General features: G+C 55.8%; 1 protein-coding gene across 4 annotated transcripts in view; it reads left to right on the top strand.

Annotated features, from left to right (window-relative positions):
• LOC125627830 (cAMP-dependent protein kinase catalytic subunit alpha) overlaps positions 1–12029 on the top strand; it is a 69423-nt gene that overhangs the window by 37715 nt on the left and 19679 nt on the right. For 2 of the 4 annotated variants that reach the window (XM_075121808.1, XM_048832379.2), the window contains exons 5-10: positions 1633–1715; positions 2454–2580; positions 2822–2917; positions 3035–3157; positions 7265–7429; positions 8198–10552. The exons of the other annotated variants lie outside the window; for them this stretch is intronic. In XM_075121808.1, coding sequence (XP_074977909.1) covers positions 1633–1715; positions 2454–2580; positions 2822–2917; positions 3035–3157; positions 7265–7429; positions 8198–8323 — 720 coding nt within the window. In that variant the 3' untranslated portion in view covers positions 8324–10552. Of the gene's footprint in view, positions 1–1632; positions 1716–2453; positions 2581–2821; positions 2918–3034; positions 3158–7264; positions 7430–8197; positions 10553–12029 lie in introns of those variants that run through there. 4 annotated transcript variants of the gene reach the window in all.

The following is a 12029-nucleotide window of genomic DNA, read 5'->3' as shown; positions in this document are numbered from 1 at the left end:
AGCTTTGATCTCTGGCTCCTTGTCCACGGAAGCTGCTACAATAGAAATATCCCACCTGCTCCGTGCCAGCTGCTTGGGACTGGGCTGTGTAGCTCTCGGGTGACACAGTGGCACTGGGGCCAGCGGCTGCTGTCACACAGGCTGGCTCGCTGAGCCAATCGCTTCTCCTACGACAGCGTAAAATAAATACCCCGTGGCTGAATCCGCGGGTGTAACTGTGGGAGAACGTCATTGAAATCAATGCGGCTGCTCTGGATTTACCCCACTGAGCTAGGAGTCTGTCCTGGTACATGCTGACTGGGCCCCATCAAGGTACTACTAGGGCGTTGGGGCCTGTCCAGATGGCAGAGGGTCAGGAAGGCCTGTGTCATGCAGACCAGAACTGCCTGAGCAGGGAGACCAAGGATGGGCTGAGCTCCCTTCATCCCCTTAGGGTACCCCAGGGTTCAGGCATTGTTCCCCGTACGCTCGAGGGCACCACCTTTGCCCTGGTCCTGGGGCTCAAGGCGTAACCCCCTTAATTTAAGCACCCACCCTCACCCTCCCTGGGTTCAGGACATCACCTCACACTCTGTGGGTTCTCTGGGTCTTTTCCGAGTGAAAGAGCGTCACACCGTAATATCCTTAACCTCAATTTATTAACAGTTACCAGACAGAATATATACACGACACATACAATGCCCATCACTCCAAATAAGGCAGGCGAACTTTCCCTGCTGGCCAGTCAGGATCAGATCGTCCTGGGTCTCCAGCTTCTGCCCGGTGTCATTGGCAGGGTGTTGAGGTCTGATATTGGGCTGTGTCCTGGACCTGGTTCCAAGAACTTCCTTTTGGACCCCAGTTTATAGAGTGAAACTTGAGTCCTGCTTAGCTCTGGACCCTCTTTCCAGGGCTAGCTGGAAACTGACACTGGGCTGGAGGGCAGGGGCAGTGGTCTCCGCGTCCGCGGGTGCTTAGTGCTCATGTTCTCATCACTGAGCCGGGTCGGGTCTCACTAGCGGAATGGTTTTGTTGGGCTCAGCGAAGTTACTTCGGAGGCTGCTCTTTGACTTTGCAGCCGTGAGAGAGGATGGAGCTAGCCTGGTCAATTTCACACTCTGCTTCTGACAAGTTTCACTTCCTGCTTCTGTTCTTTTGGGGTGTCCGACCTAGCGGCACGTTGGGTTTCCCCTTTGATCATAGACATCACAGCTGGGAAATCCATCTTGTCCTCGCCCATCCCTGCCCCTAAACCAGAGGAGCGGGAGGGGTTGAATTTTCTAGGGCTCTAGTACGAAATACTCCAAACAAATAAAGCTTGCGCCCTCTCATTAGTGAGTCTGTTCCCCAGCCGCGTCTGTGCAGCAACTCCCACTGCAGGTGTGTGCCTGGGACCTTCGGCACCACGGCGCAACCCCTCTGGCCCTTGAGCCAAAGGAGTAACAGCAGCAGCTGGTGGCAGTAGTAGGCTGTTATCACCCAGGCCAGTGCATCAGGCTCCCTTGGGGCATGTGGGGTTAGTGCCCTGAAAAGGACAGGGCTAATAAAGGAGCAGGGGTGTGGTGAGCAGCTTCATCCCGGTGTCACAGGCACTGACGGGGGGCCGGAGTGACTCCATGCCTTGCCCTCAGTTTCTGCTGCATTTCCTTCTAGGATAACTCCAATCTGTACATGGTGATGGAATACATCCCGGGCGGGGAGATGTTCTCCCACCTACGGCGGATCGGGAGGTTCAGGTGAGTGTTGCCACGGGAGCCGATGTTGGGGACAGTGTCGCTAATGGTTAGAGCTGGGTGGCGTTTAGACTCCTGGGTTGTATCCCTGGCTCAGGGATGACGGTGGGATCTAGCACTTAGAGCAGAGGGACTGGGAATCAGGACTCCTGGGTCCTATTCCTGTCTCTGCCATTCACTCCTTGTGGGAAGGGGGGAGAATCACTCTGTGCCTCAGTTTCCACAGCTGTAAATTTGGGATTGAGTTCAGTAGAGAACTAGACCTTTTATCCACTAGCAGCATCTGCAGCGACGCTGGCTTTGATCCTCCTGCTGCAGGGTGTGACCTGATCCCCAGCTGGGCTGGTCAGGAAGGGATTCCCCATGGGGAGAGCTGCTGAGGTCTTCTGCCAGCACTAGCCACGGTCAGTGGCAGGGATGCCAGGGCTAGATGAGGCCAGGCTGGATGGAGCTGGGGGTCCCTGTTTGTGTGTGTGTGTTGAGGCTAGCGGGGAGATGCTGGTCTGGGAGGGACTTGCCCTGGGTTGCCAGGCTGAATGGAGTCAGGGGTCTAGCAATGGTGGGTGGGATGTGTGCGCGAGGGCAGATGGGGCCACCAGGCCTAGAAGGTTTGGGGCATCTTGCCTGGGGATCTATAAGGAAGGTGAAGGTGGGGGCGGCAGGGGGCCGAGGGTGCTGGGCTGGCTGAGAGGGGGCGGATCTGGTCTGCGATGCCCACGTTCTCCTCCCACCTCATTGCAGTGAACCTCACGCCCGGTTCTACGCTGCTCAGATCGTCCTGACCTTCGAGTATCTGCACTCGCTGGATCTCATCTACCGAGACCTGAAGCCAGAGAATCTCCTGATAGACCAGCAGGGCTACATCGAGGTGACGCTGCCGCCCCGCTCCCACTCCTTCCCGTCCCCATCCCAGCGCTGGCTCCTGGCTCCCTGCAGTGACCTCCTGCCTATCTGAGTCTCTCTCTGTTGCCGTCCCCTTCTCAAAGCCAAGACACCCCCAGAAACATAACACGGCCAGAATACATCAGTCATCTGCTTCCCCCTTCCCCTCCTGCTGTCACAGCCCCCGGGCTGATCCAGCTTCTCCCCTCTCTGTGTTTTGGCTCCAGGTGACGGATTTTGGTTTTGCCAAGCGGGTGAAAGGCCGAACCTGGACTCTGTGTGGGACCCCGGAATACCTGGCCCCCGAGATCATCCTCAGCAAGGTGAGCTGGGGAGGGCCTGTCTGCTGCCTGATCTCTAGCTGATCCTTGGCCACCAGGTGGTTTCCCCCCACACCTCAAATATTCAGTGCGTGACCCTGGTCTGCTTTCCCCGGGCAGGGTTATAACAAGGCTGTGGACTGGTGGGCTCTGGGTGTCCTCATCTACGAGATGGCGGCTGGTTACCCCCCATTCTTCGCGGACCAGCCCATTCAGATCTACGAGAAGATTGTCTCTGGCAAGGTATTTGGGCTGGGGGAGGGGACACTTGTGTGATATTTTGAGGGGGGGTTCACCAGCAAAAGTGGGGTGCCAAGTCTCAGCAACGGACCAGAGAGATGCTCACACACTGCACCCCACACATGCTAATTCCCTCCCATGCTCCCTGTCACGGAGTTCCTGGGCGATGCTCTGGAACTGCTCCCCATGAAGTCAGTCAGGACTCTGGGGTAGTCGCCTTTCTGTGAGCAGCCTGTCTTCAGGACACACAGCTCACACAGCTTCCACCTTCCTGGGTCTGACCTCGGAGCATTCAGCATCCTCTGCCTCTCCGTGCGCTTCCCACAGCGAGTCCGCTCAGGCGGTGCTCCTGGGGAAGCCAGAGGGTCCTGCACCCCAACTTCGCAGTCAGACGTGACTCTCAGCCAGCCAGTAAAACAGAAGGTTTATTAGACGACAGGAACATGGTCTAAAACAGAGCTTGCAGGTGCAGAGAACGGGACCCCTCAGCTGGGTCCATTCTGGGGGGCAGTGAGCCAGACAACCACGTCTGCACTTCACTCCATGTCCCAGCCAGCCCCAAACTGAAAAACCCCTCCAGCCCCTCCTCCTCTGGGCTTTGTTCCTTTCCCGGGCCAGGAGGTCACCTGATTCCTTTGTTCTCCAACCCTTCAGCTCTCACCTTGCAGGGGGGGAAGGGCCCAGGCCATCAGTTGCCAGGAAACAGGGTGTCGGCCATTCTCTGTGTCCAGACTCCTGCACACACATGCCCTCTAGGGCACTGCAATGATCATACACCCTTACCCCACCACCTAGATACTTAAGAACTGCCTAGGGGAAACTGAGGCACCCCCACACTATTCAGAGGAAACATTAAGAACAGTCCCACTTCGTCACATCTCTCCCCCCTTCGAGATCGAACTGAGCGGGGTCACTTTAGCCGGTGACCTGGGGAAGTTCGAAGCCACCAACGTTCCCATGGATGCCCCAGCATCTCTCCCATTCCTTGGTAGGAGTTACACCAGGCCCTTCCAGTTTCACGCCCTCCCTTAGATCAGGGGTGGTCGATAGCACTCGCAGGCCGCATGTGGGAAGGTTTATGCAGCCCATGCCCTTTGGCCACCCCAAGAATGTCTCCCCATTGACCATCACCTTCTACTCCCACTGGAGGTCCGGGGGGCCTGGCCCCAGGAAACTCCACACAGACATATAGGTTGGGGTCAGGAGTGGGAGCCTGTCCACATCCCCAACCACCTGGCTGACGGAGTCTATGGCCTTGGGACCCAGCAAGGGAGCTAGACACCGGGGCTTTTCCGCAGGGTCCCCTTGGTTCAAATCGCCAGCCTGCTCAAAGGCAGTGAGGTGGGCATCCACACCCCCCCCCTCCTTAACCAGGGCCAGCAATTTAGTCTCGAGGTTCCCTGCGGAACTGGCCCCCCGGGATCTATCCCCACTCACCCCGGGGAGGTCCCCTAGGCCTCTCCGCCCCACCACCGCCAGTTCATGCTGCTGCTGCTTCTGCAGCTCTTTCTCGGGCTCTCGCTGTCTCCCACGGTCCTCTTGCTCTCTCAGACTCAGCTGCAATCCCGTCCGTCTTGATCCCCCGATGGGGAACCCGATCATGAAGACCCTCGTCTGGTCGGGGACAGGAGTCTTGGCGATGCCTGGCTCCCGCTTCAGCTGCTCCCAGATCCTGCTATAGCCCCAGTTGGGGTCAGGAATCTGTTCCTTAGAGCGGTCATCCTCCTCCAGCTGCACGATTAACTCTGCTTTGGTGAACTTTCCAATGCTCAACCCTCTCTTTCTGCACAGGGTTACAATGTCCTTCTTAAGGAGACGGTGACAGGCCATCACTCCGCTCCTCCCAAGTTGTTGTGGACTCACAGGCCCGTGTGTTCTCAGCTCCCCACGGTTTCCAGGGAGAACCCCTAGTGTGCCAGCCCTTCTCAAGGTCACCACCTCTTTGCCAGGGTCGAGCTGCAGACTCCTCCGCCCCTGAGACTGCTCACTGCAGTTCCCAGGGGGACCCCATTACTGCACAGTACTTCTCGCTGGTCACACACTCCCAGGGGTTAACCGCCCCCCGAAACCGCTCCTCTCTGAGCCTTCAGCAGGCCTGGTCCTCGGCAATCCCCCTTCGTGTTACTGCTCCCCAGTCACTTACTGCAGGAAGCGCCATCCACGGGGTGCAGTAGATCCCACAGCTGCCACCAGTTGTCACGGAGTTCCTGGGCGATGCTCTGGAACTGCTCCCCATGAAGTCAGTCAGGACTCTGGGGTAGTCGCCTTTCTGTGAGCAGCCTGTCTTCAGGACACACAGCTCACACAGCTTCCACCTTCCTGGGTCTGACCTCGGAGCATTCAGCATCCTCTGCCTCTCCGTGCGCTTCCCACAGCGAGTCCGCTCAGGCGGTGCTCCTGGGGAAGCCAGAGGGTCCTGCACCCCAACTTCGCAGTCAGACGTGACTCTCAGCCAGCCAGTAAAACAGAAGGTTTATTAGACGACAGGAACATGGTCTAAAACAGAGCTTGCAGGTGCAGAGAACGGGACCCCTCAGCTGGGTCCATTCTGGGGGGCAGTGAGCCAGACAACCACGTCTGCACTTCACTCCATGTCCCAGCCAGCCCCAAACTGAAAAACCCCTCCAGCCCCTCCTCCTCTGGGCTTTGTTCCTTTCCCGGGCCAGGAGGTCACCTGATTCCTTTGTTCTCCAACCCTTCAGCTCTCACCTTGCAGGGGGGGGAAGGGCCCAGGCCATCAGTTGCCAGGAAACAGGGTGTCGGCCATTCTCTGTGTCCAGACTCCTGCACACACATGCCCTCTAGGGCTCTGCAATGATCATACACCCTTACCCCACCACCTAGATACTTAAGAACTGCCTAGGGGAAACTGAGGCACCCCCACACTATTCAGAGGAAACATTAAGAACAGTCCCACTTCGTCACACTCCCCCAATCCCCAAGACATGGGCATCCTCCCTGTCATGTATCCCATTCCCCTGCACCCCAACACATAGACCCTCCCTTGCCACATACCCCTGTTCTCCAACACATGGACATCCTCCCCATTGTGTCCCCCACACATGGACCCTCTCTCACGACGTACCCCTACTTCCCCAACACATGGACTCCATCCCCCACCCCATCACCATTGGGCTCCCTGTAACTCTCATGGGGACTCCTGGAACAGGTGCCTTTGGTTTTCTTATACACGGTTGTGAATTGCAAAACTCTCCTCAACCCTGCTACGTTTCAAGACTAAACGTTCCTTAAACACATCAGTCACCTCCAGGCACCTCATCACCATAGTAACCAAGAGCCCATAATATTCCTCTGCCCACCCCAGCGCCTTCTCGCCAAGGATCTCCAAGCACTCGTGTCGGACACTGTCAGCTTTAAACCTAGTGGGGTTTTAAAAAAACAAAGTTGTGTGGCCTAGTGGAACTCAACAGGCCTGGGTTCTGTTCCTGGTTCTCCTGCCAGCCTGCTGAGTGACCTTGGGCAAGTCACGTCTCCCTGTGCCTTAGTTTCCCCTTATGTAAAATGAGGATAGTGATGCGGCAGCCCTGCTTTGAGATCTGTGGAGGAAAAATGCTCAAGAAGAGCTGGAGGGCTGCTGCTAATGAACCATTTCAGCTCCTGTGTCAGTCCTCAGTAGCCGCCCCCACTTTTTGTCCACTTATTGGGGGGAGGGATAGCTCTGCAGTTTGAGCATTGGCCTGCTAAACCCAGGGTTGTGAGTTCAATCCTTGAGGAGGCCATTTAGGGATCTGGGGCAAAAATTGGGGATTGGTCCTGCTTTGAGCAGGGGGTTGGACTAGATGACCTCCTGAGGTCCCTTCCAACCCTGATATTCTATGATTCTATTGTTCTGGAGTGTTTTTAAAGGGCTTGTTGTAGGCATTATCATAATACACCGAATAATAAACAAGTCCCAGTCATGGAGCAGGACCCCATTGTGCTAGGTGATGTACATATTAGGTGTATTACGGTCGTATCTCAGCCCCCAGGCATAGCCCAGGACCCCCCTGTGCTAGGAGCTGTACATTACTAGGTGTATCTATGAATCTAGCCACGAGGGCAGGGCAGGGCAGGTAATAGCCAGACCTCTGTGTCTCCTCCCCACCCCAGGTCCGGTTCCCTTCTCACTTCAGCTCAGACCTGAAGGACCTGCTCCGGAACCTGCTGCAGGTGGACCTCACCAAACGCTTTGGCAACCTCAAGAACGGGGTCAACGACATCAAGAACCACAAGTGGTTTGCTACCACCGACTGGATCGCCGTCTACCAGAGGAAGGTAGGAGGGCGGCGGCAGGCAGAGGAGAGCCTGGGTAACTCCCACCTGGTGCAGCCTCCGTCAGCAGAAATTGAACCTGGGATTATCAGTGCCCAGGCCTCTAGGAGCGCATTGGTTCCTGGGACTCTGTAGCAGGGTGTTGTGGCTGGGTGCAACCACTAAGGGGAGATATGCTCACCCAGCATTGGTTTAAAGTCGGGTGCCCTCAGTCACCTATTTGTAACATGGTGGCAAAAGCAAGGTCCTGTCCCCACCCCCTGAGGATAACAGCCTACTACTGCTGCTGCCAGCTAATGGCGTTATTTCTCCATGTCTGGTGGGAGAGGGCTGGGCTGAAGGTCCTCATTAAAACCCTCCTGATGATGCAAGTGGGGGCTCTTACGGGGATCCAAGGGGCTCGTGACCCCCTGCCCTTCCCTGATTGCAAAGTGAGAGGAGGGGGTTCTGGCTAGATAAACGGGGGCTTGAGGAGGCGCTGATCCTGCATCCCTCACCTGGTTGCGAAGAGGCCCGATCCTGTATCCTTAAGAGTGCTGGGGGCCCTGCTCCTGGGCTCCTAAGCGGGGTCATGGGCTCCCCCTTCCATGATTGCAAAGTGTGTGGGTTTCTGGCTGGAGAGTAGGCGGGGGGGGGGGGGCTGATCCTTGCCTGCCTTGTTGCAAAGTTGGGGCCTGATCATGCACCCCTAGCAGACCCAGGAGTGGGGGGGGAGATGCTAATGTTGATCCCTCACCTTGTCCCCAACCTCCCCCTCCCCTCCCTTTGCAGGTGGAAGCTCCCTTTATACCAAAGTGCAAAGGCCCCGGCGACACGAGTAACTTCGACGACTACGAGGAAGAGGAGATCCGGGTCTCCATCACTGAGAAGTGCGCCAAGGAGTTTGCTGAGTTCTAGGGCCAGCGGCAGCCTTCCCCCCCCCCCCCCGCCCCCGCTCGGGAGGGTGCGCACGGAGCAGGTGGGGGCGGGGTTGATTTTGATCAGCAGAAAGACCCGAGTTCCTTGCCTGTGTATTTTATTTTTGTGGGTGGGGGGTAGGGATTTGCCTGGATCTGGTTTGGGGGGGAGCGGGAGACCCCTTATTCTAAACCTGTACTAAGTAAATGACAGTAGAGAAGGGCAGGAGTCTAATTTCTCCCATGCGCACCCCTGATCCCCCCACTTGCACATGCTTTCCTCCCCCCCGCCATCACAAGCCTGCAGCTCTCATCATCCCCCCTCACCGGGGGTTTAACCAGATCCCCCCACACACACACACTCAGCTCCCACTGGTTACTTTCCACCCCCTCGCACCGATCCGGTTACCCCCACACTGCCTCTTAATCCACACGTGCTGTACCCCCACCGTCCTGGCCGGCTTTATTGGTGGCTTTTAGTTTTTGAAGGGGGGGCAGGGGGCGTATTTTGCCATCAAATTCCTCCCCCCTACCCCCCCCCCCCCCCCGCCCCCAGATCTTCATGGCTATTTGCAAAGCCTTCTGGGAGCAGGGTGTGGAGCAAAGATGCACTGTCATGGCAGGTCAACATCTTGGCTTCCAGAATAGCTTTGAATTCTTCCCCCCCCCCCACACGCACACACACATACATGGGGAGTTGGTGGGGAGACAAAATCTCAGCCCCCCACCGTCACTCTGGAAAGAGGAAGAAGGAGGGAAATCTTTTCTCATTTTATAAACTTGGGGGGGGGGGTTCTCCTTTTTTTTTCTTTTTTTTTTTTTTTAAATGAAAAATAAGTAAATTAAACCTTATTTTCCTTTGGGGCATGGGGGGAAGAGGTTTTAAAAATCCAGGCTTGGGGCTGGGCTACCTTACCCTACATCAGCCCCCGCCATCCCTGGTGACACCTCCCTTCCCCTCTTCTTCCCCCCCCACCCCGAATTTTAACTCTCCAAGCTTTGAATGTGTCTAGGTTTTAGCAAGGAAAAACGAGAGAGAGATCTGTTTTTTTTTTTCAGGTAGAATTTGACTGTATTTCCCCACCCCCACTGCTCTCTGCGGGGTGTCTGGTTTGGGGGTATCTTACACCAGTGCGGGGAGATCTGGGGGTCTGTTACAGGCTGGAATGGAGGTGCTGGGAGAGGGGATCTCCCTGGTGGGTTTTGGATTTTTAGCTCCCCTTAGAAATAAAATGCTGCTTTTTGAATCTGGGCTATGAATGTGAGCAGCCCCCCACCCTCACCCCTTCTTTGGTCTGTCCTCTTGTGTGTCAGGGTGGGGGGTGCAGGAGGATCTGGTTCTGGGGCACTTGGTTATTTTCGCCCAGGTCAGTGGGGGCTTGTACACTCTTCTCCCTCCCTCCCTCCCCCCATAGGCCAAATGGTGCCCTGCAGAAATAACCTTAAAGCCTGGGGCTCCATTCTGTACCTCCGATTTTATGCTTTCGATTTACATTTTAAGATGACAAGGCGGGAGGAGATACCAGCAAATGGGGGGCAGGGGGGGCAAGGAACTCAAGATCCCAACTAGGCCCTGATCTCCCCACCCCCCCACACCCCCAAGGAGCGACTCCATTAGATCTGTGGTCAGGTTGGAGGGGGTGGGGGAAGGGTGCTGATACCTAGCCATGATCCTGCTTTATTTGGGAGGAGGGAAGGTGCGTGTGGGGGGGGGAGGGCTCTTGTTCTGTTCATTTACTTTTCTTCCTGTCTGATTCTTTACTTATCCTCCCTCCCCCACCCCCCCGCCCCCAATGCAGTGCATCAGTGGGGCGGTCCTGTCCTGACCCCCCCCCCGAGCCTGTCTCCCACTGTGTGTATTCACCAGCCGGTTGAATTTCTTGTTTCTCTCCGGGGCGAAGGTGTGTGAGCTTCTTTTGGTTTCATAGATAAATTATATATATTATAAATACATGAGCGCTGTCAGGAGCGGAGGGGGGAGCCCCGTGGCTAGCCCTCCCCCCTTCCCCTCAAATCCCCCTTTTCCACAAAGAAGCTTGAGAGTCCCGTCTAGAGGGTGAGGGTATCATCCGCCCCGCCCTGGGAAACACATCTGTGTCCGCCGACAAAACTTGTTTCACTGGAAAAAACAAAACAACCCCCCCAGCCCCCACTTCCTCTTTAACAGTGTGCTTTGTTGTCAACATATTTGAAACAATTACCAATAAAGTTTTGTTTAAAAAAAATAAAATCAGACTGGCGTGTGGGCTGTTGCGCTCCAGGGGACAGTTGTCGTGGCTGGGATGAGCCGGGAGCTGTTCCTCTCCCCGGAGGCCCAAGGTGTTCAGGGATGGAGCCGGGGGGCCGGCGGCTGCCATAAGCGGGACCTGAACTCGCCTGGAGTTGGAAGCCCCAAGGGGCGAGTGTCCGCGCGTCAATGGGGTGGGGGGGTGTCTGGCCGATGGATAAACGGGCATCGCAAGCAGCAGCGGAGCGGTTATTTTATCTCGGTGTCTGGCGGGGGGCGACAGCTGCTGGAACAGCATGGCCAGGTCTGACACCCACAGTTCGAGAAGGAAGGGGAAAAATTGGAGAGGGGCAGAGAGTTGCCATGAGAACGATTAAATGGGGGGGAACCTGCCTTATGCTCAGAGGCAAGGAGCTTCTTAAAGCGAAGGTTAAGGGGTGCCGTGATCCCTGTCTCGAAGTACCCACATGGGGAATAAAACTGTGATAATGGGCGAGTCCCGCGAGCAGACGAAGGTCGAAGGAGAGCCAGTGGCTGGAAGCTGAAACTAGAAACATTCAGACAGGAAAAAAGGGCAGATTTTTAACTGGGGTGTTGAGAGGGGGTGTAATTAGCCGTTGGAACAATTCACCAAGCATCGTGGTGGATTCTTCATCACTGACGCTGTTTAAATCCAGATGGGAGGTTTTTCTAAAGGATCAGCTCCAATTCCAACAGGAGTTGATTCAGAGAAGTCCTGTGGCCTGTGTTACGCAGGTCAGACGAGGTGCTCACAGTGGTCCTGTCTGAATTGATAATCTCGCCTTATGAGGCCGGGGCAGGAGAGGAGAACAGCCAGGCCGACCCCGGTGTGCAGCAATGCAGGGGATTGCCAGTAGCAGAATACTCTCCGCAAAGTGTGGATATGTGCACACCTTCCTTACTGCAGGGCAACTCCTGCCATGTGTGTGAATCTGCTTCCAAAGGGGATCAAATAATGAGACGCCAGCTAATTCCCGGTGTGGTGGGGGGGAGAGAGGAAACCCCTGTGAATGAAAGGTAGTTGATCAGGAATAAAATGAAAGTGATGAGCCCTTCCATACAGCCCCTCGCACAAGGGGGTTCCAAGCGCGATCGGGCTGGAAACTGATTGTGTTTTGAGAGAGAATTTGAGGGTTTCAAATTCAATCCCATTCTACATTGGAGTGAGAGCAGGACCTTGCTTTTCCCCAGCAGAGGTGAGTGCCCAAACCACTGGGTTACTGGGAGGGGGGGGATGAGATCATCTGTCAGAAGCTGTGATTATTTTTCCTCCTCCAAATGGAGTTATTCCTCCCCTCCCTTTGCCTGTTTCCGAGAGCCCTGGCTGCCGCACTTCCCCAAGAGTCGCCCTTGGAGCAATCTATGGCACTTTAAAGCAAATTGGAGAACTAAAATTGGTATCAAAGAGCCCAATGTGCCAGGCCAGGCATCTGTGAATGGAGAGTCAGGGCTTCCGGGG

Source organism: Caretta caretta, chromosome 20 (assembly GCF_965140235.1).
Source record: "Caretta caretta isolate rCarCar2 chromosome 20, rCarCar1.hap1, whole genome shotgun sequence".
In the NCBI taxonomy this organism is placed as follows: Eukaryota; Metazoa; Chordata; order Testudines; family Cheloniidae; genus Caretta; species Caretta caretta.
The sequence above is the reverse complement of the archived record's forward strand: the minus strand, read 5'-3'. Positions and strand labels throughout refer to the sequence as shown.